The 25463-nt window shown below is 32.3% G+C and overlaps 3 protein-coding genes across 6 annotated transcripts; 2 read left to right on the top strand and 1 right to left on the bottom strand.

Moving 5' to 3' along the window:
- The first annotated feature begins 2706 nt into the window (after nucleotides 1-2706).
- Nucleotides 2707-9542, top strand: LOC106771985. 4 transcript variants are annotated; one of them, XR_002669023.1, is made up of 3 exons: nucleotides 2707-5391; nucleotides 7736-7913; nucleotides 9222-9542. XR_002669023.1 is itself a non-coding variant. In XM_014658085.2 (2 exons), the coding sequence occupies exons 1-2, from the start codon at nucleotides 2963-2965 to the stop codon at nucleotides 7764-7766; spliced, it is 2460 nt and encodes an 819-aa protein (XP_014513571.1). In that variant the 5' UTR covers nucleotides 2707-2962; the 3' UTR covers nucleotides 7767-8140. The 4 variants fall into 4 exon arrangements, 2 of the variants coding, with proteins under 2 accessions (XP_014513571.1, XP_022640297.1); XR_002669025.1 differs by lacking the exon at nucleotides 9222-9542 and adding an exon at nucleotides 7269-7485 and having other exon boundaries at nucleotides 7736-8141; XM_014658085.2 differs by lacking the exon at nucleotides 9222-9542 and having other exon boundaries at nucleotides 7736-8140.
- Nucleotides 9543-16725: 7183 nt separating this feature from the next.
- LOC106767530 (pentatricopeptide repeat-containing protein At5g66520) lies at nucleotides 16726-19913 on the top strand. Its single transcript, XM_014652449.2, has 2 exons — nucleotides 16726-17722; nucleotides 17894-19913. Exons 1-2 carry the CDS (start codon nucleotides 17048-17050, stop codon nucleotides 18719-18721), a joined length of 1503 nt encoding a protein of 500 aa, XP_014507935.1. The 5' UTR covers nucleotides 16726-17047; the 3' UTR covers nucleotides 18722-19913.
- Nucleotides 19914-20057: 144 nt separating this feature from the next.
- Nucleotides 20058-23325, bottom strand: LOC106775043 (protein PPLZ12). The gene is made up of 5 exons (XM_014662076.2): nucleotides 23056-23325; nucleotides 22730-22850; nucleotides 22538-22629; nucleotides 20863-20959; nucleotides 20058-20665 (listed from the first exon to the last, which is right to left on the bottom strand). The coding sequence occupies exons 1-5, from the start codon at nucleotides 23248-23250 to the stop codon at nucleotides 20292-20294; spliced, it is 879 nt and encodes a 292-aa protein (XP_014517562.1). The 5' UTR covers nucleotides 23251-23325; the 3' UTR covers nucleotides 20058-20291.
- Nucleotides 23326-25463: the final 2138 nt, after the last annotated feature.

Below are 25463 nucleotides of genomic sequence, written 5' to 3'. Positions count from 1 at the left end.
TAAGTAAATAGAGATTTAAGAGTGAATTGTAATAAATTTGATTTTAAAATAACATAATTTATGATCAATAAAATAAATATAACTTTTTTTATCTGCATCTTTAAAATTAATATTATATAAAAATATTAGTAAGAGTAGAGTTTTATTTTAATTGTTTATTTTTTGAATTATATTAAATGTTTCTAATAGATAAATCTCCAATACTTTTTTTTAATAAAAGTAAAACATTTTTTCATATTATTATTATTATTATTATTATATTCTCTTATGAAATACTATGATTATATTCTACCCTAAAGTAAATAGGTTAGAATAAGAGTTTTACAATAAAAGTGATATTAGTTATCTTTTTGGCAAAAGTTAAATTTAGTGATTGATAGTGGAGCGTAATTAGAGAGAGAATGGAGGAACAAATGAAATAAGAAGCCGACAAAAGTAAAACAAGTAGCTTAATAATTGAAGTTAACCCTAAAATTTTAAGTGCTTTTCTTTTTGTTAGGGTGAAAGTGATTTGAGAAAAACTATGAACCATAAAAATCTGGTTCTGATGTTACTCCATCTTCCTGTTCAAATGGAGACTAATGTCTTCTCCATTAATAAAACCATATCAATGCCATCAACCTCTTTTTTTTTCTTGGATTTTAGTTAATTCTTCATTTATCCTCAAAATCATCAATCCTTTGTTTCTTCTCTCTTCAATTAAATTAAAAATGCATTTTTCAATTTATAATTATCCACTCTAAACTATATAACAATTAACCACTTTTTTCAAAAGCTCAAACAAACAATTTTCTTAAAAAAAAAAATTAAATCTAAAGTTTTTTTTTCTAATTTTTCAAAATGTATTGTATGATTGTTCGGTCAATTAAAAATTGGAGAATTCATAGTTAGTAAAATGATCAAACAAACGATCATCAAGATTGAACAATCGAGTCAATTATAAACGAGAGAATCAATCGTTAGTAAGATAATTAAAAAACGACCATCAAGATTAAACAATCGCATAGCCTGATCAAATGATTATATAACCTAATTGATCAGTCAATTGTTAAAACGATTAACTTTAATATGATTAACACAATTGGACTATAGTTAATAAAAAATCTATTTTAAAATCTATAAATATAAATTTAAATTAAAAAATAGGTAATTATATTTACTGTATTATTAATATCTAAATCGTTAAATGTTGAGGTAACTCTGATATTGAAATATCTTTTACAAATATCTTCTTAAAATAAGATTTGGAATAGAAATTATTTTTTGAACTCTTTAGATGATCTTTTAAACATTGGAAGTTGGACATCGAATGTTAAATATTAATTTAGACTTCATATTTTGGAAAACAAAATATTAAATTTAAACGTATTTATCATTGATGATGATAATAATGATGAGACTTTCATGTTGATTAATATTTTAAATCGATGCAAATGCAATATTTTATGGATAAAGTTACAATTATGATGAATTTATGAGTGACTACTTCCTTCATGCATTTTTATAAAACATTCCCTTAAATAAAAACTAAGTAATAACTTAAAAATATTCGTCATACATATATAGTCGAAGAGTAAATTAAATACTTTGTAGCACTTTTTAGAAACTCAACTATTTTATTTAAAAAAAAAAAAGTAGAGAGCCCAACTTTTATGAATTGATTAAGGCTTTATTGGTACAATTATTTATGTCTCCTCTTTTTTTAATGATTTCATTTATATATACATTTCAAAATTACTCTTTTAAAATCTACAGGTACAGCAAAATATTTTTTTTTTCAATTTAGTTAAAACGTAGTTTTATTTAGAAAATTAGGCGCATATCTTTATTGAATATTATTTGAAAAAAGTCCAAAAATTTTTAACTGTAAATTATTTGTAATTACAGTCAACTATATTTTTCTCCTATAACAAATGCTTACATGTTCTTATCACTGAAGAATAAATATATATTAAACTAACCGTATTTTAATGCAAATAACTTTTTATTATTTGTTTCCTTGCATATTGATTTAACATCTATTATCAATTTGGTGACCTTGTTCAAAGCTAAAGTAAAGATTTTAGGTAGAATTTTAAAGTATATGATAATAAATTCAATAAAACGTCACTCTACCTACTAAAATACTAGGACTAATAATAGGATGTTTATGTTAATTGTCGGTAACATTAAACAAATACAAAATATCATTAAAATACAACTGCTGTTCATCTTTCCGACGTATATTTCAAAATAAAATAAAAACAAAAACTGTAACTTAACATATTTTCTCATACACCATCTTTATTTTTATTTTTTTTAGAAAATTTTATTCATAACGTAAATGATAAAACTCCTCTTAAAAGAAAAAATGGTAAAATATATATTTTAAAACAAAAGAAAATAATAATTATACTATTTGACCATAAAACCATTTTATAATTAATTTAATCGAACAGTTAAAATTTAAGGTAAGAAATGATTAAAATTATTGGATTGAGAGTGAGACTTCATTAATCTCAAATAATAAGAAAAATCATAAATATAAGTAAAAAATAAGTAGATAATTCACGTTTACTTATATTTATTTTATAAATAGAATAATGTATATTTTAAAATTATAAAAATATAATTAGAAGGTCAGAATTGAAGGTAGTAAGTAGTTGTATAACATTTTGTGATGACATTATAGTATGGCTAGTACCATATGAGACATAGTATTAAGAAAAAGATGAAATCCATAAACAAAGAACAAGTTGATGTTTTGTTTTTTCAGAAAAAACTATACTCAATATACAAAATAGGTTGACTCACCCTTCTCTCTTTCTTTCTTTCTTTCTTTCTCCATTCTCTGGTTCCTGTTGAGTAGCTCCACTCTATATGCACCTTCTACTCCTTTTTCGCTCAGTTACTCTATTCCTTCATATCACTTTCTACACCTTCTTCACATCCTTCTCTTTATTCTGCAACCCTATATGGCTAAATGCCCCAAAACGACACCCATTCCCACCAAAACGGTGAAACCACCGTCACCACCCCACTACACCCTCCACTTCTGACGCTCCACCTTCAAGCCATGACCTCAACCACCTCAACCTCCACCGACCCCCTCCCATCAGACGACGGCGCGGCGGCCGTCAGGGCAGTCAACAAACGGTTCGAGGGGCTCCTCACTGTCCGGACCAAGGCCATCAAAGGCAAGGGAGCATGGTACTGGGCACACCTCGAGCCCATACTCGTTCCGCACCCTGACACCGGTCTCCCCAAATCAGTGAAACTCAAATGCTCCCTCTGCGACTCTCTCTTCTCCGCTTCAAACCCTTCAAGAACAGCTTCCGAACACTTAAAGCGTGGAACTTGCTCCAACTTCAGCTCCGGTTTGAGACCCGGTTCTGTCCCTTCTCCCCTCCCCATTTCCTCCATCACTCCCGGTTCGAACCGCAAAAGGGGTTCGCCTCAAATGGGTGCCACGTCACCCTCTTCTTATCAAAATCACTCCTTGGCCTTGGTCGAGTCTTCCCGCTTCGACATGGGGTACACCCCGATTCAGAACAGTAACAACAACAGCAATAGTAATAATAATAATAACAACAACATTATGCTCTTGCAGCATCACGGGCAGAGCCAACAGCATTTAATGTTGTCGGGTGGGAAGGATGATTTGTGTGCTTTGGCCATGTTTGAGGACAGTGTGAAGAAGTTGAAGAGTCCCAAGACTTCTCCTGGTCCTGCTTTGAGCAAGGACCAGGTGAATTCTGCTTTGGACTTGCTCTTCGATTGGTTCTATGAGACTTGTGGTTCTGTGTCCTTGTCTAGTCTGGAACATAGAAAGTTTCAGGCTTTCTTGGGCCAGGTTGGGTTGCCCGCCAATTTGAGGAGGGAGGTTTCTGGGGGGAGGCTTGATGCTAGGTTCGGGGAGGCCAAGGCTGAGTCCGAGGCTAGGATTAGGGACGCCATGTTTTTTCAGTTGGCGAGTGATGGGTGGAAGAGTGGGGGTTTGTTTAACTTTAACTCGTGTTGTGGTGGGGGGGAGAGTTTGGTGAAGTTTGTGGTGAATCTCCCCAATGGGAGTAGTGTGTTTCAGAAGGCTGTGTTCACTGGTGGAGTGGAGAATTCTAAGTATGCCGAGGAGGTTTTGTGGGAGACGGTTACTGCTGTTACTGGGAGTGTTGTCCACAGGTGTGTGGGGATTGTCGCAGATAAGTTCAAGGCGAAGGCGTTGAGGAACTTGGAGGCGCAGCACCATTGGATGGTGAACACTTCCTGCCAGCTTCAGGGGTTGGTTAGCTTGATCAAGGATTTTAACCGCGAGTTGCCGCTTTTCAGGTCTGTGATTGAGAATTGCTTGAAGGTTGCAAATTTTATGAACAGTGAGTCGCAGGTGAGGAGTCTTTTCCTCAAGTGCAGGGTGCAAGAGATGGACTGCGGCGGCCTAATTCGCGTGCCTTCACCCAAATGTGATCCGTTAAAGAATTTTCAACTGGTGTTTCCTATGTTGGAGGACATTTTGAGCTGTGCCAGAGTGATTCAGATGGTTGTGATGGAAGATGGGTTTAAGGTGATGTGCATGGAAGATACGCTAGTGAGGGAGGTTGCAGGGATGGTGCAGAATGAGGGGTTTTGGAACGAGTTGGAGGCGGTTTATTCACTTGTGAAGCTTGTTAGAGGGATGGTGCATGATGTTGAGGCTGAGAGACCATTGATGGGTAGGTGCTTGCCTCTTTGGGAGGAGCTGAGGAGCAAGGTGAAAGAGTGGTGTGGGAAGTTCAACATTGTGGAAGGACCTGTGGAGAAGATTGTTGAGAAGAGGTTTAGGAAGAATTATCATCCTGCTTGGGCAGCAGCGTTTATACTTGATCCACTTTACTTGATTAAGGATGCAAGTGGAAAGTATCTTCCTCCTTATAAGTGTTTGACGCGAGAACAGGAGAAGGATGTGGACAAGTTACTGACGAGGCTGGCTTCGCGAGAAGAGGCTCATGTTGTGTTGATGGAACTAATGAAATGGAGGTCAGATGGTCTTGATCCGCTTTATGCACAGGCTGTTCAGATGAAGCAGAGGGATCCGGTGACAGGGAAGATGAAAGTTGCAAATCCACTGAGTAGTAGACTTGTGTGGGAAACATGTTTGAGTGAGTTTAAATCCTTGGGGAAGATTGCAGTGAGGCTTATTTTTCAGCACGCAACTTCATGTGGGTTTAAGAGTAATTGGTCTTTTATGAGGAAATTTTCAGCTAATAAACAGTCAAGAGTTGCCTTGGAGAGGGCTCAGAAAATGATATACATTGCAGCTCATGCCAAGCTTGAAAGGAGAGACTTTTCCAGTGAGGAAGAGAAGGATGCAGAGCTGTTTGCCATGTCTGGTAGTGAGGATGGCATGCTGGCTGAAGTTTATGCTGATGCTCCCTTAGTGTAATGTGCTTTTTTTCAACTCTTATAGAATTGTGTAATTTTAGGATTTATCAGATTCTTTCCACAACTCTTCTATTATTCCCTTACATCTAGTTGAAAATTTTTCATGACTTTGGGGTTGAAACAGAAGGAATATTAGAAGGGACCAAAAACAGCATGTTGTTAGTGACCGTGTTATGATCAGCTTTGATTCTAATGAATCATCAATCTTTTTTCCAGTAATTATTTTGTACTTTTAGGGTTTGTAAAGGAGGAAGTCTTGCTCTTTTATCAGCATAACAACAATCCAGGAAAGGAGCAAGACAAATGTCATGTCCCAAAAATTTTGCTAGTTATTTTGTAATGAGAATGATTATTGAATCCTAATTCTAATATCAATCTACAACTTAAAAAGATGCGCTTCATTAATGAATGTGTAAAGTTTGCCTTAATGAGAAACACCTTGTTTACAAACTTCCTCTCATGTGAAAAACTCAATTCCTAATTCCTCTTCTACTTGTTCTTCCGCTTCATTTTCTGCTGGTCAAGTACTGGACTAGAAGCATTTTTCATTCTCATGGAACTAGCTTCAGGATATGATTAATTTATTCATTTAACTATTGACATTGATATGATATAAAGCACTCATGCAAAATCTTTAAGAATTCAAAAGCAAACTGAATTTTATGGTCTGTATGAAAAATTATTAAAAAACAAGAGGAAAGCCTATATCTAGAGCAAAGTTTTTGTTTTCTCAACGAAAACAACGTTTATATGACATCATGAGGTGTCATTAACGTGTTTTCTTCACCTGAAGGGGGAAAAAGACACTACAAATAGTCCATGGAATTTTGATTATATATCTCATCTGATAGTTCATGTCTTGATATGCCATAACACAATACATAGTCTATAGATTCAGCTTGCCACACCGATTTGTGTGATTGAATAGAATAGGATGAATTATCATACTGTTTGACCACCTGATTTCCATCACATCCAAAGCCTTTAATGCTCCAGTTTAGTTCTAAACTGAGTTGACCAAAGAACAAAAGGTGTCTCACTGCTTTCTGCAAACTGCCTGATGTAGAAGTTTCAGTTTCTCGTAGGGTCTAGCAAGATAAAGAGTTTCCCTTCATGTTTCCTGATTTTTAAAACCACTTTGGCGTGGACCATATAGTTGTTGGACTTATCCCAACTACTCTTATTTTGTGTGTTCTAGTAACAAAGAAATAACATAATTCTCAATTACATCTTATCAATTGGTATTAACCATTAAGGTCCATCATGCAGTTACAAACCAGTAAGCCACTAACTGAGCACAGTTAGTTCACTTTCAAGTAAATTTCAACTTCCAAGCTGTAAGGACAGCATTTCTATTCTAACGGTATATGTTGTTCCTTGGTCTCTCTCTTTCATAGGGCTATTGATGCATGTGAGAGCCTTTAGAGGAAAGTGGAAACATATATTTGGCCGTTATTTGGCCTCATCTTTGAAAACTGATTCAAGTTTTGGCGTCTTCTGTTCTCATATCACTGCACAAAATTGTCACAAGTCAGGCCCCTTCATCTAATATATATTATTTTCATGAGTGGAAAGAGAAAACATGGCTGAGGCTATCTCCATATCTGTTCCTAGTCATGTTTCACCACAACTAGAGACCGCATCCGCATGGTTAGTCATCACAAAAATGGGAGCACTATACATGAACACCATACCAAATTAATAACAAAAAGTATCTTATGACATTTATGATGTTTCTTCATGATGGAAGCAATCTCAAATGATATGGTGTGTCCTCCTGCCACTAGATGCTCTCATGAATAGGGAGTTAAGTTGCTAGAAATGTTACACTTAAATAGGAGTTTCCCAGAATTTGAATGTTACTTTTTGTGCAGAGTTGGAATGGCTTGAAGCAGTAGTAGGGTGGCAAAGCCAACATGATTTTAACGTGTGTCAACCTCGGAAGAAGATAAGAATCTTTGTATCCGTAGAAGCATTTCTCATAGATAATCTGGCATATCTCCTGGTGTGTTTGTTTACTACAAAATTATTAGGCCCACAATGGAGAGTGGATATCCATGTCAAAGGGTGTCGTGGTCAAAGGAGAGTGAGGTATGAGTGGCCTTCCTTCACATCAATCCACACACTGTTTCTCTCCCTATATATATATATATATATATATATATATATATATATATATATATATATTATGTTTGTGAATATTATTATTGTTTTTGCTTAGCAAATGTGCCACAAGCTTTGGTAACTTTCCCTTTGAAACATTTATTTTTGTGATAATTTATTTGTTAATGGGGCCTTGTTTTCCATGTTTATCTCAATGTTGAAAATTGGAATTTTGCAGAATTAACCGTTTAGGTTGCCATGATTGCTAAAAAGGCCTGGAAAAAAAGGTTGAAAGAAGGAGTGTGGCCTAAAAAAATGGAAAAGGAAGAGACCTGTCGGTATGAGATGTTACATGATATGGTTGAGAGGTTTATTGCAATATGCAGAATAAATGTTATTGGAGCCATGAACAGAAGGTTGGTGATTCAAGGGTTCTGGTGGTGATGAAATTGCATATCATTTTTCACCCTTCTTGTCAGTCACATGCACATGACACCCTTTTTGTTGTTTTTGTTGTCATCATACTATAAATTTCATAATAAAATTATGCAACTGAAATCTGAGATACTGTCAACCTGATGCAAGCAGAACAGTTTCCTAGTCAATAATTAATACAACTTCTCACTCTCTATTCCGTGCAAATAGAACTTCTGCAGATCATGGAATTCTGACATCTAAGTTGGGTAAATTTTGCTTTAACAGAATTTATTTTGAACCACTAAAATGTATATTCACATTAATCTTAACTATAGATTATATATCAGAACGGTTTTACACTGAGTGGAATTGATTCTTAGTGTAAATCAAAGATGCTAAAATCCATATAAGAAATAAATAAATTGGTATGTTAAGCAATTTCTCTACAATAGACCTTTTAGTAGTACCAAGGCAATCTCTTGTATATATACATCAAATGACAATTTTGAAAACGCTTGAGTAGCATGAGAAATAAAAAACCACTAAATCTTATTTAAAAAATAAAAATTTTAAAAAGTGTACATGATTTTGTAAGTTGTCATTTACTCTAAATTTATATCTTTATATGGTTGTACTGTGTAATAATAATAGTAAACATAATTCGAAGAGAAATTATTGTATCAGTACAGAATTTATATGCATACTGAAGTAAAAGTTGAGATGCATTAAAACGATAATAACCAAAGACAGAAGAATTGGTACTGAAGTTATTTTAAACTTGTGATTGGTTATGTTCATAGATACTGCTGCTACATGAACGACGACTCTAGTACTATATTCCATAATAAATCATGCCACAATATGTCCTTTTTACTGCACGTACAACAACAGCTTGAAACTAGCATCAAGATAGCCACCCTTTTTATCTACTAACTTTTCTCCATCCTTTTTCATCATGAACCTATTCTCTTACATGTTATGAAGTAGTACCTCTCAAAAAGCCTCAACCATTTAACTCATTTTAGACTGTATATTTAACTGCACTCAATTATATACTGAGTTCACTGTTTTTTGCATTGTAGCATACTGGTAATTTTCACTGATATGTATATGTTTAATTTAAGTATCTTCACCCACCTCAAGGGAAGAAATAATGAAAGTTTCTGTAGCTCCTTAATGACTGGCTAAAAGTCAAACATGGTTGTAAATGAAAAAGTTATGTGGCTGGCTGAACTCATTAGTAGTGCAGGGTGCTGTGTTGCTGATTTCTTCAGAACTGATTTATCTTTCTACTCAATTTGGTGTAGTGACAGTGGATCATGTCGGCAATGGCAAGCAATTCTGACTGCTGACCAACTAAAAGGAAAAGACCCTTTTTTTATTTTCTCTTTTTCTTTTTAATTTATATATATATATTTTTCCCCTTTTGCTTGATGTATGGTATAATTTCATTTTTCATTCCAGTCTGGTTGTTCTTGTATAGGAGAGGAGGATGTTATGATTGGCATAGGACAAAGCCATCTTTTTACAAGAATCTTGACACTTTCAATGTTCCCCCCCATGATTAATCTTTCTTTTTAATGTCTCTCCTTTTACATCCCACTAAACAAAACCTAAAGATACATTCTTTTTACCTGATAATTTATGTTATGGACTTGTATTATCATTCATCAATCTTTTCTTGGTCATTAACATAGGAATTAAGAAAGAGTTCTAGTTCTTCCCCTTACCATGATGCATCTCCTGCTTCTGAGATTAACAAAACAATATTCCCTTTCTTCTGTAACCCAAAACAGTGAGAACTTTATCAATATCTGAACATATATAAATGAATAGAAAGTATATGTAAAGTTTTCCATATGGTAAAGATGATGTAAAATTTTAACAAGAAAAGATTCATCCTCATCTTGATCAAAGATTGAAATAGCTAATGGTTTAACTTTTACTACCTTGGATTAGGTGATTTAATAATATTCTGATTTCCAAATACACTGTTCTTCTCACAGAAAAGTGTAAACCCTAATCTGAGAAGGAATATTTTGGAGGTGATTTGAGAAACAGTTGATATTCCCTCCTTTGCCTTGTTGATTGTCTTTTTGATGCCAATCAGCTAACTAACCATGTAAAGTTTAACCTTTGGTAGATTTGAAAATTTGGAGATTGTGATGATGACAATGATTACATGTTAATCAATTCTTCTCCTATGAAAATGTGGACTGTGCAACAATGATTACACATTAATCAATTCATCTTCCATATCTCAAAATCTTGACCCTTGGATTCAAGATCCATGGCTTTGCTTGCTACATACCAACTTGCCCTACCAACCCCATACACAAGGTAGTAGAAACAATTTGTGTAATAATGTAAAGCACATATTATTCCTTGTTTTTTAGGGCAAAGCAATCATAACAATGTTATAGACATCTTGCTAGAATAGAAAAGAGGACAACAAAAACCACATATTATTATTTAAAACTCTATTCTCTAATAGTACAAGTTAAAAGAAAATATAAATTTATATTTATTTTAATTTGTAACATTATAGATAAACTCTTATTTTATGTTTGTTTTTAGCTAAAAGGGTTTAACCTAAAGTTAATTTACATTTAAAAAGTGATTAAGTAGTGGATCACGTGAGCACACACCTATAACCTTCTAGGTATTTCTCTTTAGGTTAGGTTTTTCTTTTTATTTGGATTTTTCTGTTTTGCCATATTTCTGACAAAAGAGTATTTCATGGTCTGAAAATTCCATGTTTCGTTATTTCAATAAAAAAGAGTGTAAACCACTTAATTAGACTGAATTTAGTTGGAAAAAAAAATGACCCAACTAATTGAAATATTTTTTTGGTCGAACTATATTTATTTTTTGAGATAAATTTTATTAAATATTAAAAGGGGTAACATGTATTCAAGAAAGAAAAAGAAAAACACTATTTTTATAGTCTAAATAGATAATCAAGTTTGATGTTTTCTCAATTCAAATTGGAATGATGAATTGACCAAAGTCGATTTTTTTCATAAAACGTGTTGGGTTTAATTTGGTTGGTAGTCAATTCAAACTCACTTCCACTCTCAAATCAAATTTTGAATTATGTTCAAAGTTCAAATTTGAAATCATGTTTAATTTTTATGTCTTTGAACTACAAGAGATACTATTCATTCAAAGTAAAGTTACTTATATACTCTTTACTATTTATTATATATACAACAACTAATTCAACTTACTACTTTTTAATTTATTTATTTTTTCCTACCACACATTCATTTCAAAATCAAAGCATAATTTGTTTTATGATATAATTTGAAGAGTTAAATATAAAATTATCAAGTTTAAATGAATTGAAGAATGCAATTGGATTCTTAATAGTTGAAAGATTGAACATGGATTATCAAATTGAAAAATATTCTTCAACACATCTAAATTTTTTACATTCATTATACTGTTCTTTCTTACTTTTTATTCTCTTTTTTCTTAAAAAAAATACAAAAATTTACATTTTTATGATCATTTTATCTTACTCAGTATTAAATGAATGTAAAAGTGTGTTATAATAATATTACTGTATCAAATTTTCTATCAAAAGTTTCTTATTTAATAAGGACTCTCTAAAAGTCATTTTTCTTTCCTTTCCTTTATGCTATTGAAAAGCTTCATTGAAACTTCAAACCAAGATTCATCTCACGTGACTTAGTATTATATTTGTTTAGATGAAAATTCACCCTTTCTTTAATAGAGTTGTTGTTAGTGCTTGATTTTCCTAATAGTTCAACAGTAGTGATGAACATGAATCCAGCAGCTAATTTTCATGTGGAAATCAAAGATGAAAAAATATCACAAAAATCTGAGGCTCAGATTGAAAGTGGGATTAGAGATATTTAATTTATTCTATTTGGTTTTTGTTTTCTCTTTGATTATGTATGGTTTCAAAGAGTTCAAGTATCAATTTCAACCAATGCTTTGTAAAAACACCAGTAACATCATATTCATCCAAATTGCAAATGTTTAGTGGAGAGATGTTTGTCCATATTGGACACACTAATTCACACCCAAACACTCAGTAAAATCTAAATACACCACAATAAGTATTGCATGATCTTTTGTTAATTGCAATTAAATCAATTAACCAATTCCTCTAATCCTAATCACTTTTTCTTTATAATAATTCCAATATATCAAATAGTCTCATATAATTTAGAAGTCAAAGTGACAGTTGAAATATTTATGGATTCTCTTAACTTTCAGGAAAAATTAAAATTATTTTCTCTTTGAAACTTTGATTCAGCTTAGTTTCTCATTTTAGAAATGTGTGGATTTAATTCTTTTAACCAAATTTTGTGAAGTTTATTTGGCATTTCAAATGCATTTTGTGATAGCATTTGAATTGCTTACACTATTTGACACATTTTTTTTCAATGTCAATTGAAAAACGCGTTTGAAATGTCAAATAAGCTTAACAAAATTTGGTTAAAATAACTAAATTCATGTTGCTATAAAAATAAGGAACTATGTTCAAAATTTCGAAGAGATACTAATTCTAATTTTCAATGAAAGTTAGAAACCAAAAACATATTTAATCCAATATTTATTCTTCTTTTAGGTCTTGTTCACTTGAGTGGATTTGGGAGAGAGTAATTGAGAGGATTTGAAGATAAATTTTTTTGTTATTTATTTGAATAGATTTAGAGATAAATGAAAGTGGATTTGGAAGTAAATTTTTTTAATCTGTCACATAAATTAAATCTTACACTAATTCTCACAAACTTTACTTCCAAATTCACTCTTATTTACCTCCAAATTCACTCAAATAAACAACAACAAAAATTACTTTCAAATTCTCTCAAATTCACTCAATTATCTTCCCTCAAATCTACTCAAATGAACAAGGCATCAATTTTCAAATTTTCTTTTAAAGATAAAATTGTGACAGAATTCTTCCACAATATTACAATAATTAATCTCGATAATGTTATATTAAAGAAGAGTATGGAAAGAGTATTAATTAAGCTAAGGTTGAAGGATAATGGAGATGTTATATATATAAATAGATGAGAAGTGATAGATAGCATGTTAAATTAGACATTTACTAGAGTTGTTGCATTTGTGCATACACTTGTTAGGCATGAAACTTTAAGTACAAGCCATTATGTGTTATTTTGTATCACATGGTGTGTTACTTTTGCAGCTCCCACTTGAAAGTATATGACCCTACAAATCTCATTCTCTCTTCACTGTTCTTCCCACCAATCTATGGCATAATTGGCTCTTCTATCACTGGCCCCAATTTCAATACAATCACAAAAACCATCAAAATAATAATAATAATAATTATATCAATTATTATTATTATTATTGTATCCTATTATTATCCTCTTACCATCAAACCCTTATAGAATTTCCATTCATTAAAGATGGGTCCTACCATTATTATTAGACAAGGACTAATACACATAAATATCATATATAAAGAGAAATGAGAGCTAACTAAATATATTTTGTTAGTTAAGATACTATTGTTATATTTAAAATTAAAATGTTTAATATGGTTTTGATGTAAAGTTCCTTAAAATAATATAATGAAGTCAATAACCACATTTAAATTTAAGTTTGAATACTCAAGAAAAGAACTTACAAAAAGTCTAATTTAAATACAATTTTTTTTCCAACCTTAAAAAACAAAATCATATTAAAAACTTTAAATCAGATAATAATTCAAATGCAATGATTAACACTAAACAATATAATCTCAAAGAGTAATAGTAGTATGACACACTTTTATATTCATTTGACACAGTACAAAGACAAAATAGTCATAAAAATATAAACTTTTGTATATTTTTCAAGAAAGAAGAGAGTAAAAAAATAAGAAAGGATAGTATCAAATGAATGTAAAAAATTTATGTGTATCAAATTATCATTTTTCTTTTTTTTAAAACACTCACCTATATGTATATATGAGTAGCAGTACGATAACACAGTTTTACATTCATTTGACACACAATATAAAAGTAAAAAAGAAATAATGTAAATAAATGTAAAAAATTTATGTGTCAAAGTATATTTTTCTATATATAATTTCATTTTATTTACTGAATTAAATTACACTACTTTGGGAAAGTGAGAAACCAATAATCATTTACACTTGAAAGGTAACCATGTACCATACCCTCATGATCAAAGTAGTTGATGAAGTTGTGATGAGATATGAATTGAATGATAATGCAATGGTATGGTATAGTTGATGGTTTTTTCTTTGTAGGGTTGAAAACCCTAGGAAGAGTTTTTGAATGAAAAGAAAGAAAATTAAAATGTGATGTTAATAATGAAGTTTTGTCGTCTTAGTTAGAACTTTACTCTAAGAGAGAAGAAATCAGTGCAGCCATCAAATCTGGAATTTACCTAATAATGCTTATGCTGTATGATCATTACAAACCTTTTATTAAGAAAAAAAGTTCTTTACATAACTATTTTTTTTAGTGGTAGTTTGTCTGTTTCAGATATTTTTTTAAATATAAATTCAAACATACTAATAAAATAATGATACGTATTTTATTATTAAAAATAGTTGTTAAAATATGAAGATCTTTCTATTATACACTTTTTATTGTTGTATTCCTCTACTTTCATAATTACTGTTGTACTCCCAAACAATGTTCTACTAAGCATCATAGCAAAAACACATGTAAATCTAATCTCATTGGACCACTTTTAACCTAATAGCTTCCTAACATATTCTTAATTAGCTATATTGCCTTCTTAATCATGTTCGTTTCTAACAATACTGTTATGCAATATCATATTATATGCTGTGCCATTCTTTCTTAAGTGTAAATTACTCTAACCTATCTTCATTATTATTCATAAGCATGTGTGCATATACAGTTTTTTTCTCTTCTACCACAATCGTTTAAATTAACTTGTATATTATTATAAGAGATGAGCGTGATATATTGGTAAAAGATTTTTAGAATGATATTATTGTGAAGAACAATGTTAATACACACTTCCTATAAATAATATTATTGGTATGAAAGATTTCAATTGGATTTTATATAATATTCATTTGTCATATTGACTTTATAATCTTTGTTGATTAATTGGTTAAATAATTAATTTTGATTGTACATTCAGTTTTTTATGTATTATGATCACCCTATTGTGTGGTCAAAAGTTGAATTTCGTTACAGATAGTAATAATAAATAGTAAAAGGCTGAAGACTCAGACGGAAACAATTATATGCTATATTATCATTTGTGACCATTAAATTTTAAGGTTGTGTCAAGTAAGACTATAGACAAATAATATTTTGAAAATATGTAATAATGTCTATTGATGAGATAAATTTTGTAATTTAGTTTACACATTAAACTAAATTGTGTTCTTTTCTTTTAGAGGAAAATTTAATTTTTAATGGACTTTAACTATTTTTTATTTTATTAATATCTTTGTTGTCCTTTTATTTATTTATTATATATGCACTTTCCACAATATATATTTGACATTCAGAATGAGAAAGAGTGACCAATAAATTAAGGCCTTTTCTTATTGCACTTCATTATTACTAACTGCACCAGCATATTAGGAGAAAAAGACTAGATAGCCTTATTCATTGTATTCCATAAAACTTGTTCAGGAATGAATTTCTTGCATTATGGCTTGTTCCGAAAATCCTTTTCAAAAAATCCTATTCTAGAAATTATACTCTTGAAATAAAGTTCTGAAAATTTAAAAAGTTTGTTCTAGAATATTAACGAAACAGATAATTCGAAAATCATTTTTAAAAAAGATAAAATGGTAAATGTAGAATTTGGCGGTTTAGATATAAATTATGGCGGTGGAGGAAGAATAGTCTGGCAATAGATAGGTCTAAAGAATTATTTGGGCTAAATTTCTTTTGGACCAATGTTTTAGATGACACATTTCATAAACTAGTAAAATTTTCTTTGGGCCAATATATAGGTGTACTTTTTTATTAGTTTATGAAATATGTCATCTAAAACATTATTTGGCTCTTTCCACCTTTCCATTTCTCTAATTTTTATTAACCTTTTTTTAATTACAAAAATAATCTTTTCTTACTTTTTTCTCTTTTACTTTTTAAACCTTGTTTAACTAAGTAACTATAACTTTATACTTTCTACTTCAGTCACACTTTCACAAATCAGACTTTCACAGCAGTCCCACCTTCCCTTCTCGGATTCTCACCCCCAAGCTCCAAGTTTCATTTTTTAAGGTTTTCCAACTCTCCCAATCCTCTCTTCCCTTTGTGTGTGGTGCTTTTAGCTTTTGGTGTGTACGACAGTGCGACACGGTAGTTGTTGCTTCATTTCGTTTCTGCCTCTTGGTCTATGAGAGGTTAATTTCTTTCGTTTATTGCGCATGATATAAGGTTGTGTTGATTTCTGCTTCGTTTTTTTGTAAATGTATGTAATATATTGTTTAAAATTGTTTTGATTTTTGTTCTATCTGTGAACGAGTTTTTTGTTGCTCTGTTTTTCCTGTTGAGATTTTCTATGTGCGTAAGAGGAAGAAGACGTCCAGACCTAAACGGATGTCGACATCTGTGTGACCTTAAACGGATGTTGACATCCATCGACAGATGCCTAAATCCGTTTAAGGCGATTTCACAACTTAGGGTTACGTACCTTGCCTCGCCGCTTTTTCACACCACTTTTTGTTAAAGATCTGATAGAGTGTACCAGGACAAACGTACTGAGAGATATAATTGAACTTTGTTACTCCTATGAACAATTTTTTTGAACAATCTCTCATTCACTACACTACACTTACGAACAATGTGATGCGAGAAAGAATTTTCAGGAAGAAAAAGCAAACATGAATGTAAAAGAGAAAGAGAATAAATAGGTTTTGTGGGGTGAGTGACTAGAAATTATAAAATTTTGGACCAATGTTTTAGATGACACATATCATAAACCACTAAAAAATGTGTCATCTATCTATTGACCCAAAGAAAAAAGTTTTAGATTGATTTTTGTAAAAAATGAAACGGGCCAAATAAGGGCTATAATTATAACAGGCCCAGCATGTGACAAGAGGCCTGGGCTATCTATCCATTTTTTCTAAGTTGAAGTGTTCTTTCTTGAATCGGCATGATTTCATGCCAGAAAAATGATTCGGTTGTACTCAGCCTCTGCAAAACCTTTTCATTCTGATCACTGTTGTAAACTTGTCTCTTTGATTGACTCATGCAAGTCGATGCAACAAATTAAGCAGACCCATTCACAATTAGTAACCACAGCTCTAATATCACACCCTGTTTCAGCCCACAAGCTCCTCAAGCTCACTGCTTATGTTTCTCTTTCTTATGCACACAAACTGTTTGATCAAATTCCTCAACCAGACTTGTTCATTTACAACACCATGATCAAAGCACATTCTATGTTACCCCATTCCTGCCACAATTCCTTTGCGGTTTTCCGCTCATTAATCCGGGATTCGGGTGTTTTTCCGAATAGATATAGCTTTGTGTATGCTTTCGGTGCCTGTGGCAATGGGCTGGGTATGCAGGAGGGACAGCAGGTTCGCGTTCATGCTGTGAAAACTGGTTTGGAGAACAATATATTTGTTTTGAATGCCTTGATTGGTATGTATGGGAAGTGGGGACTTGTGGAGGAGGGCTGGAAGGTATTTCAATGGGCTGTGGATAGAGACTTGTATTCTTGGAACACCATGATTGCTGCCTACGTTGGATCTGGTGACATGATTCGAGCTAAGGAATTGTTTGACGGAATGCAAGAAAGAGATGTTGTGTCATGGAGTACTATAATAGCTGGTTATGTTCAGGTATTGCTGGATTTGAATGTAAAAAAAATAATGATATTAGCATTTTACACGATTGCCTTATTCGTTTGAAATGGACATTTCACTAGTACGCGGTTGAAAGTATGTCACATTGGTTGTGTTTGAGTTAATTGTTAATGTACCGTGTCTAAAGTTACTTCATGCTTACTATAGGTTGGTTGTTTCATGGAGGCTTTGGATCTTTTCAACGAGATGTTGCAAATAGGTCCTAGGCCAAATGAATATACCCTTGTAAGCGCTTTTGCCGCTTGTTCGAATCTAGTAGCACTGGATCAAGGAAAGTGGATACACGCTTACATCGGGAGAGGCGAGATTAAGATGAATGAAAGGCTTTTAGCTAGCATCATTGACATGTATGCAAAGTGTGGGGAAATAGAATCAGCATTCAGAGTTTTCTTTAATTACAAGGTAAAGCAAAAGGTTTGGCCATGGAATGCCATGATTGGTGGGTTTGCAATGCATGGAAAACCCGATGAGGCCATAAATGTGTTTGAACAAATGAAGGTTGAAAAGGTTTCTCCTAATAAAGTCACGTTCATTGCCTTATTGAATGCTTGTAGCCATGGCTATATGGTCGAGCAGGGGAAATTATATTTCAGATTGATGGTTAGTGATTATGCTATTACCCCAGAAATAGAGCATTATGGATGCATGGTGGATCTACTTAGTCGTTCTGGTTTCTTGAAAGAAGCTGAAGACATGATTTCAATTATGCCAATGGCTCCAGATGTTGCAATCTGGGGAGCACTGTTGAATGCTTGTAGAATCTACAAAGACATAGAGCGGGGACATAGAATAGGAAGGATCATTAAAGACATGGATCCTAACCATATAGGGTGTCATGTTCTACTGAGTAATATATATTCAACATCTGGGAGATGGAATGAAGCAAGAATGCTGAGAGAAAAGAATGAACTCGGTAATGAGAGAAAAAAGATTCCTGGTTGCAGCTCAATTGAATTGAAGGGAACATTCCATTAGTTCCTTGTTGGAGATAAATCCCACCCTGAAAGTAGGGAGATTTATTCATTTTTGGATGAGATGACAGTCAAGTTGAAGAGTGCTGGGTATGTTCTAAAGTTAGGAGAGCTTTTGCATGATATTGATGATGAGGAAGATAAAGAGACTGCTCTGTCTTTTCACAGTGAGAAGTTGTCTATTGCTTTTGGATTGATGAACACGGCATATGGAACTCCAATTCGCATTGTAAAGAATTTAATGATTTGTGGGGATTGCCACCAAGCAGCAAAGTTCATCTCCAAAGTTTACGATCGAGTAATTATAGTAAGAGACGGAACAAGGTATCACCACTTCAAAGAGGGAATCTGTTCTTGCAAAGACTACTGTAGATAGGGAAGCAGCTACATTCAGCCATCATTTTTCCCTTTTTGCCCACCTTTGACACAATGGATCATTTTTGTTTCTTTGGCAAACTCATTCACACATTGAGTTGATTAGACAAAGATATGCATTTGATTAGAGATTTTTGTTAATACAAACGATAATGTTGCCCATGTGATCTGTTACATACTAATAAGAAAAGTTCGAAAAGTTCGAAGAAGGAAGAATGGCCTTCTATGATCATTATTTGCATTGTTGAACAGTTCGCCCATTGGTTTATTAAAGGGTGCTCTTGCTTTTGGGGCTTTTGGAAAATTCTTGAAGAATGCCCATCAGGGTGCTGTCAATTCTTTACAGCTTCAGATAATGGAAGTTGCCTGAAGTTTGTACAGTTCTGTTTCTATTGTATACACTATACATGTACTGAACAAAGAATAGCTTGGTTATGCCTGCTCAAGTTTTGTTCTTGTTGGAACAGGTAAAGCACAACCTCTGAGGAGTAAATTGTTGTATAGTTCTTCTTGACCATTTCGTATAGGTCTCATTTTTCCGAAAACTTTTATTTTATATTTGGATATTTACCAATACCTTTTCTTTAAGGTTATTTCCTCAGACCGTAATTATTTCAGTTTTATCATGGCTTCTTGATTGTATTGCGCAACTTTGATGAGATCAGTAAAGTTTTGTAAGCTGTACTATTAAGGGATAATATCCTTGCATGTCCTTCTGAATCTGGAAAATAGAAGCTCAAAATGGTTCGAACTTATGTATTGAAAGTATATAAAGTTATCATATTAAGCCTTGAAATTAAAAAAAAAAAAAAACTGAAAATACAATTCATTAATCACAATAGTTCAATTGTTGATCCAAACTTGAGTGATAATATTAATATGTTAATAGATGAAAATTACAATAGGTAATATTTCAAAAAGGTAATTTACCCTATACACTCCATAAAAAGGAAAGCCACAAACTATTTCATTTAATTCATATGAATTTGGTTCTATATTACCTTTCGAATTGCTAAAATATAGCATGACAGCAAAGTTTACATAATACGACTGAAAAACATCTGATTTTACATCCAGCTGACCAAAAACTTTTATTCCACAAAACTAAGCAGAAACTTATTAATTACACGAGTAATACCAGTATAATTGGACTGTGTGTGACTGCAAAGGGCTATACCTTCGAAGGCAATATTACAAAATCACTCCTCCACATTTACTTGAGCACTGGCTGCTTCCATCAGTCCGTTGCGTATCTGCTCTCCAACATCCCTAACATGGCCAGGTCCGTGGGGTATAAAAACAGTGGTATTCTTTGATGAGTTCCCAAGGTCTTTGATTGTGTCAAAGTACTGAGTTATCATGATAAGATCCATCACCTCCTTAGCATTAGTGCCTTCTACTTTGTGAGAGAAATTCAGGATGTTCTCTCTCAAGCCATCTGTAATAGCTTGCCGTTGCCTAGCCACACCAACCCCGCCCAAATACTTGGCCTCAGCTTCAGCTTCTGCCTTTTTAACTAGCAATATCTTTTCAGCTTCTCCTTTGTACTCACTTGCAAGTTGCATCCTTTGAGCTGTCAAATAAAATCAATCCTTGCTAAATACCGTGGTGTAGAATTGAGCGTATCATAATCTTAATTAACCCACTAATACTTGGATTGGCGGGAAAGGATGGAATAGAATATATTAATGGTATCATGCTCCATTTTTTTAATTGATAAAACAAATATGAAAAATAATGAAAGCCATGAAATTTATTTCATTGTTTTACCTGCATTGATCTCATTCATTGCCTTACGCACAGAAGGATCGGGTATAATATCAACCATGAGTATGTGCTCTATATTATACCCATACTCTCCCATCACCTGATATTCAGGAGATAAAGACCATTGGTATTCAGAAAAATAATTAATCAAGGATGAGTGGACAAGCAAAGCAAAATCTTATCAAGTTATCATATTTCAAAACACATGCTTATACATAAAAACTTTCTTAGATGTTTGCTGTCTCCGGTTGCTACTATTGTTGTTCGCTGTCTTTTTCATCTGGAAAAGTCAGAGTTGTGTGCACCTTAAGTAGCACAACCCAACTTCAGTGTTTGCGTGACCAGATGCCTCCAGATGTGCCACCACGCACTGACCTCTGTCACCATTAAACCAAGCGAATGTGCCTAATGTGCCACCTTCCCATGGTCAGGATCACAGTGGGACATCGTGGTTGCCTCATAGATGTCTTCTGACATGTTTTTGCCGTTGGTTCTCAATTTCAACATCCTTGCACAGTCGGTAAAGTCTCTTTTCTCACGGATTACGATTTTCACTCCATGTCTCCCGAATGTGTTGCTCAAGTGCAGTATGGTCTAGTGTGTAAATTACATTGCTCTCTCTATGGACTAAAGCAGTTATCCCAGAGCTAAATTTTGTCATACTATGTAGATTTTTGGATTGAAACAGATCATTTAGTTTTCTATTGTTATCCTTCTCCCAGAAAGTGTGTTTATCTAATAGTCTATGTTGACAATATAATTATTATAGGAAATGATAACCCTAGGATTGCTCAACTAAAGGAGCACTTATTTAGCCATGTTTAGACCAAAAATCTTGGCTATCTGAAATACTTGTTGGGTGTTGAAGTGACTCAATAAGAGGCTGCCGGGGGGAGGGGGGTTCGGGTGGGAAGGAGCGGAAGGAACTTAGTTATCTATCTATTACGTTGTCAATTAATGCAAAATTTTTACATTGACCATTGGGATGTTGTAATTCACATTCCCAAATATATATACAAAAAAAAAAAAAAAATCCAGGACAAGGATTGTTATATGAGGACAAGGGGTATACTGAAATTATAGTTTATTATAATGCAGATTGAGCTAGTTGTCCCATTGACAGGAGATCCACCACAAAATACTGTGTCTTCATGAGGAAATATAGTCTCTTAACAAAATGTTGCTTCTCAATCCACTGAAAAATTAAATATACATCTATAGCTTTGGCCATTTGTGAACTTGAGTGGATTAAGTAACTCCTTCATGGGTTGAAATTTTGAGAAGTTGAGTAGGTGAAGTTGTATTGGGATAATCAGGTATTCCTTCAATTGCCTCCAATATAGTGTTTCATAAGAGATTCAAAGAGATTGATTGCCATTTTGTCCAGAAGTTTGTTGTCCAAGGAAATTACTGGTTTTATGAGATCTAATGATCAGCTTACCGCTATTCTAACTTTGCCTTTGAGAGGACCTAGAATTTAGTTTAAATATTCCAAGATTGAGTGTTATAGGTTGTAGCTATTCCATTTATTGTACTCTTCTCTTTCTTATATATGTATAAAATACATCAACTGAGAACAATAGCTCACAGATTTTACTCTAAATTCAAGTCTTCTTATACCAGTGTTCGTGGGCAAGTTTATCCAAATAATACCTACTACTTACAAAAAAGAAGTTACCTTTTCAAGTTCCTCCAAGACAGCTCTAGCAACCTCGCCCTTCTGCTCAAAGAGCTCATCCAAGTTCATTCTCGGAACAATAGCACGTGTCACTGAACCACCAATCAAACCACACAACACACAGTCAAAACAATAAATAAATAAAAATTCACACAATTGTGCACAAAAAAAATAACCGTTAACAAACACAACCATCGAAAACATAAGCCTGGATCTGCTCCTGAGGATTCTGCAATTCATAGAAAGCATCGTCCGCGTTTTCCTTAATCACTCGGTACTGAATTGAACACAGCAATTGCACAAACACATTGTCCTGCCCCACAATTCAAAACTACAAATCACTCACAATGCCTCCTTTCTCCATTATCATTAATAGGTCACAATCTGCACTAACTAAAAACCACACACCATGCTAATAAATTTAAAAAAAAAAAAAGTTACACGATTGTGACATAAAATCTGAATAAAAAAAAGGAAGACAAAAGTAATTGGGAATTGAAACGTAATTGATTGGGGACCTTGGTTTTGGTCTCGATGCGGACGTCGAGGGAGGAGATTCTGGTGGAGAGGATTCCGGCGAGGCATTCGCCGGCGAGAGGGTTGAAAAAGTGGCAACCGGGTTGCGCGAGGCGGTGGAAGCGACCCCACTGTTCGACGACGCCGACGCTCGATTGAGCAACGCATCCACAGAATAAACAGAACGTGTTTCCCATCGTTGCTATTGTAGAATCAAAAGCACGGAACAACAACAAACAAACACTGCCTTAAAGAAAATATCTTCTTCTTCGAAGTAAACATGTTATATACTTTCTTATTTAGAAGAAAAGTAAACATGTAATACAAAAATGTTAATTGGGATTAATTTTTAAGATTTTCTTCATGTTTTTTAATTTTGTTAATAAACAAAGAAAAAGAACATTGATTTTAATAAAAAAATAAATATAAATTTATATACATATAAATGTCTTTATTATATAAATACTTTTTATGAAAACTTAGATACAAAGATAGGATTCGAAATTATTTTTATATTACTAAAGAGAACCACCAGTTATAAACTAGTTATGGGACGGTTAGAGTATAAAAAATTATCATTAATACATATTATGTAATAATCAGTAATTAAATATTAATTATTCAAAAGTTATAAATATTATTTGAAACACGTGTTAATAATTTTAATAGTCATAACTTTTCACATCGAAATGTCTTCTGCAATAATCTTTCAGTTTGATTTAGTCAAAACAAACATTCAAATATCAAATAGATGTCTGTTATATACTAAATAATTAATCTCCGCACCACAACTGAAATAATTATTTTCTTTAGGATATAATTTTAATTTTTTTTACAATAATTAGTTAAAATTGGTTATTGTAATTAGTTTGGACAGATGTTTTTATAAACAAAAGAAATAATTTTTTGAGCTCATGCATATTCAAAAATAAATTTAGATAAATTAGTATAAAGTATATAGAAAGAATTCACTGATAATTACACGATTTTTTGGGATTTGTTTACTTTTGCACCCTATTATTATTAAATACACCCTTACATTAAAACAACTAAAATATAAATTTTCACTACCACATGTCACCACTAGTAATCCTTGTGACTGTCATCGCTTCCACTGCATTGTTGTTGGAAATCATATTCTAGAAATTTCAAAAATTATATTTCAATTTTTTTTTAAAAAAAATATAATTTGGAAATCATTTTTACAAAGATTAAAATTGTCATTTTAAACCTTATGGGAGTGTGAGAAGAAAAAGCCTTTTGAGACCATGTTTGACCCATTTGGTTTTCTAGCGTCATCATCTAATCACTTCTTTAATATTCAGGTTTTCCTTTCTGTACTCCCGTAATGTTTTTTGGTAGACCTCCTTACTTTTGAGAAAGACTATATTACCTTTTTCTCCTTTATATGTTAAGATAAATCAAAGAACGTGATAACACTAAGAAAAAAAAAGATATTTGAATATGAATCATGTAATTAACATCGACAGGAACGAAATTGTATTGTCATGTGATTAGTCAAAATGTGATTATATTTAGTAATTCAAATTATTATATTTAATTATGTCAAGTAAAATCTAATAATTTGGTGTTTTCGGTGCATCACAATTAATTTAAGATTAATTTTCAATATTTTTACTTTCTTAATCTTAATGATAATCAAAATCTTATTTGGAAAAGTATGCGGCTAGTGATTAATGGTAAGTTGTTTTAAGATTGATAAAACGCATCGTTTGTTTAGTTTCTGTTATTCAACGTTCATATATATGTTATATCATATCATATAGAAATTTATTTATTAGTTAAAAATATACTAATATAGATATTATTTTTGAAATTTTGATTCTTCAATTATTTTCACTATGTTATTGGACAAAAATAAGCTTGAAGAAAGTTATGAACTGTTCAGGTATGAAACTGGGTCCATAACCAGTTATAAACTGATATATTTATTGCTTAAAAATTAAAATAACGTTTACCGAATCATTACCAGTTGAATAATTAATGTTCAAATGTTGTCAAATGTTCAAATTATTGTTCAAATTAAAATAACCTAATCAATGTTCAAATGTTGTAAAAAAAAATATTGTCTAAATATCATTATCCTTAATCATATTAAACTAACCTATCCATAAAATCTCTTACTAGTTGAGCATACCGATCGGTATGATGTGGTCGGACCAATCCAAAATTTATAGTTTAATTATTTTCACTAATATAATAAAAATTAACATATAATTTATTTCACTAATACAATCAAAATTAATATATATTTTAGTATAATTTTAAACACAAAAGAAATTATATATCTATATATAATTATTTCAAGGACAAATTATTATTATTATTTTAAATTATTCTTTTATTCTTTTTTATTGTTCTTTATCAAAGATAGATCGATAGATGCCAA

This window comes from Vigna radiata, chromosome 1 (genome assembly GCF_000741045.1).
Source record: "Vigna radiata var. radiata cultivar VC1973A chromosome 1, Vradiata_ver6, whole genome shotgun sequence".
In the NCBI taxonomy this organism is placed as follows: Eukaryota; Viridiplantae; Streptophyta; class Magnoliopsida; order Fabales; family Fabaceae; genus Vigna; species Vigna radiata.
The sequence above is the reverse complement of the archived record's forward strand: the minus strand, read 5'-3'. Positions and strand labels throughout refer to the sequence as shown.

What these genes read in the sequence shown, in the direction of transcription:
- LOC106771985 (XM_014658085.2), top strand. Translation starts at nt 2,963, where the DNA reads ATGCCCCAAAACGACACCCATTCCCACCAAAACGGTGAAACCACCGTC. An exon ending in TATGCTGATGCTCCCTTAGT is followed by an intron (nt 5,392 to 7,735) that starts GTAATGTGCTTT and finishes GGAATTTTGCAG; the next exon opens with AATTAACCGTTTAGGTTGCC.
- LOC106767530 (XM_014652449.2), top strand. Translation starts at nt 17,048, where the DNA reads ATGATTCGGTTGTACTCAGCCTCTGCAAAACCTTTTCATTCTGATCAC. An exon ending in TAATAGCTGGTTATGTTCAG is followed by an intron (nt 17,723 to 17,893) that starts GTATTGCTGGAT and finishes TGCTTACTATAG; the next exon opens with GTTGGTTGTTTCATGGAGGC.
- LOC106775043 (XM_014662076.2), bottom strand. Translation starts at nt 23,250, where the DNA reads ATGGGAAACACGTTCTGTTTATTCTGTGGATGCGTTGCTCAATCGAGC. An exon ending in CCAGGCTTATGTTTTCGATG is followed by an intron (nt 22,630 to 22,729) that starts GTTGTGTTTGTT and finishes TTGGTGGTTCAG; the next exon opens with TGACACGTGCTATTGTTCCG. An exon ending in AATGAATGAGATCAATGCAG is followed by an intron (nt 20,666 to 20,862) that starts GTAAAACAATGA and finishes TTTATTTGACAG; the next exon opens with CTCAAAGGATGCAACTTGCA.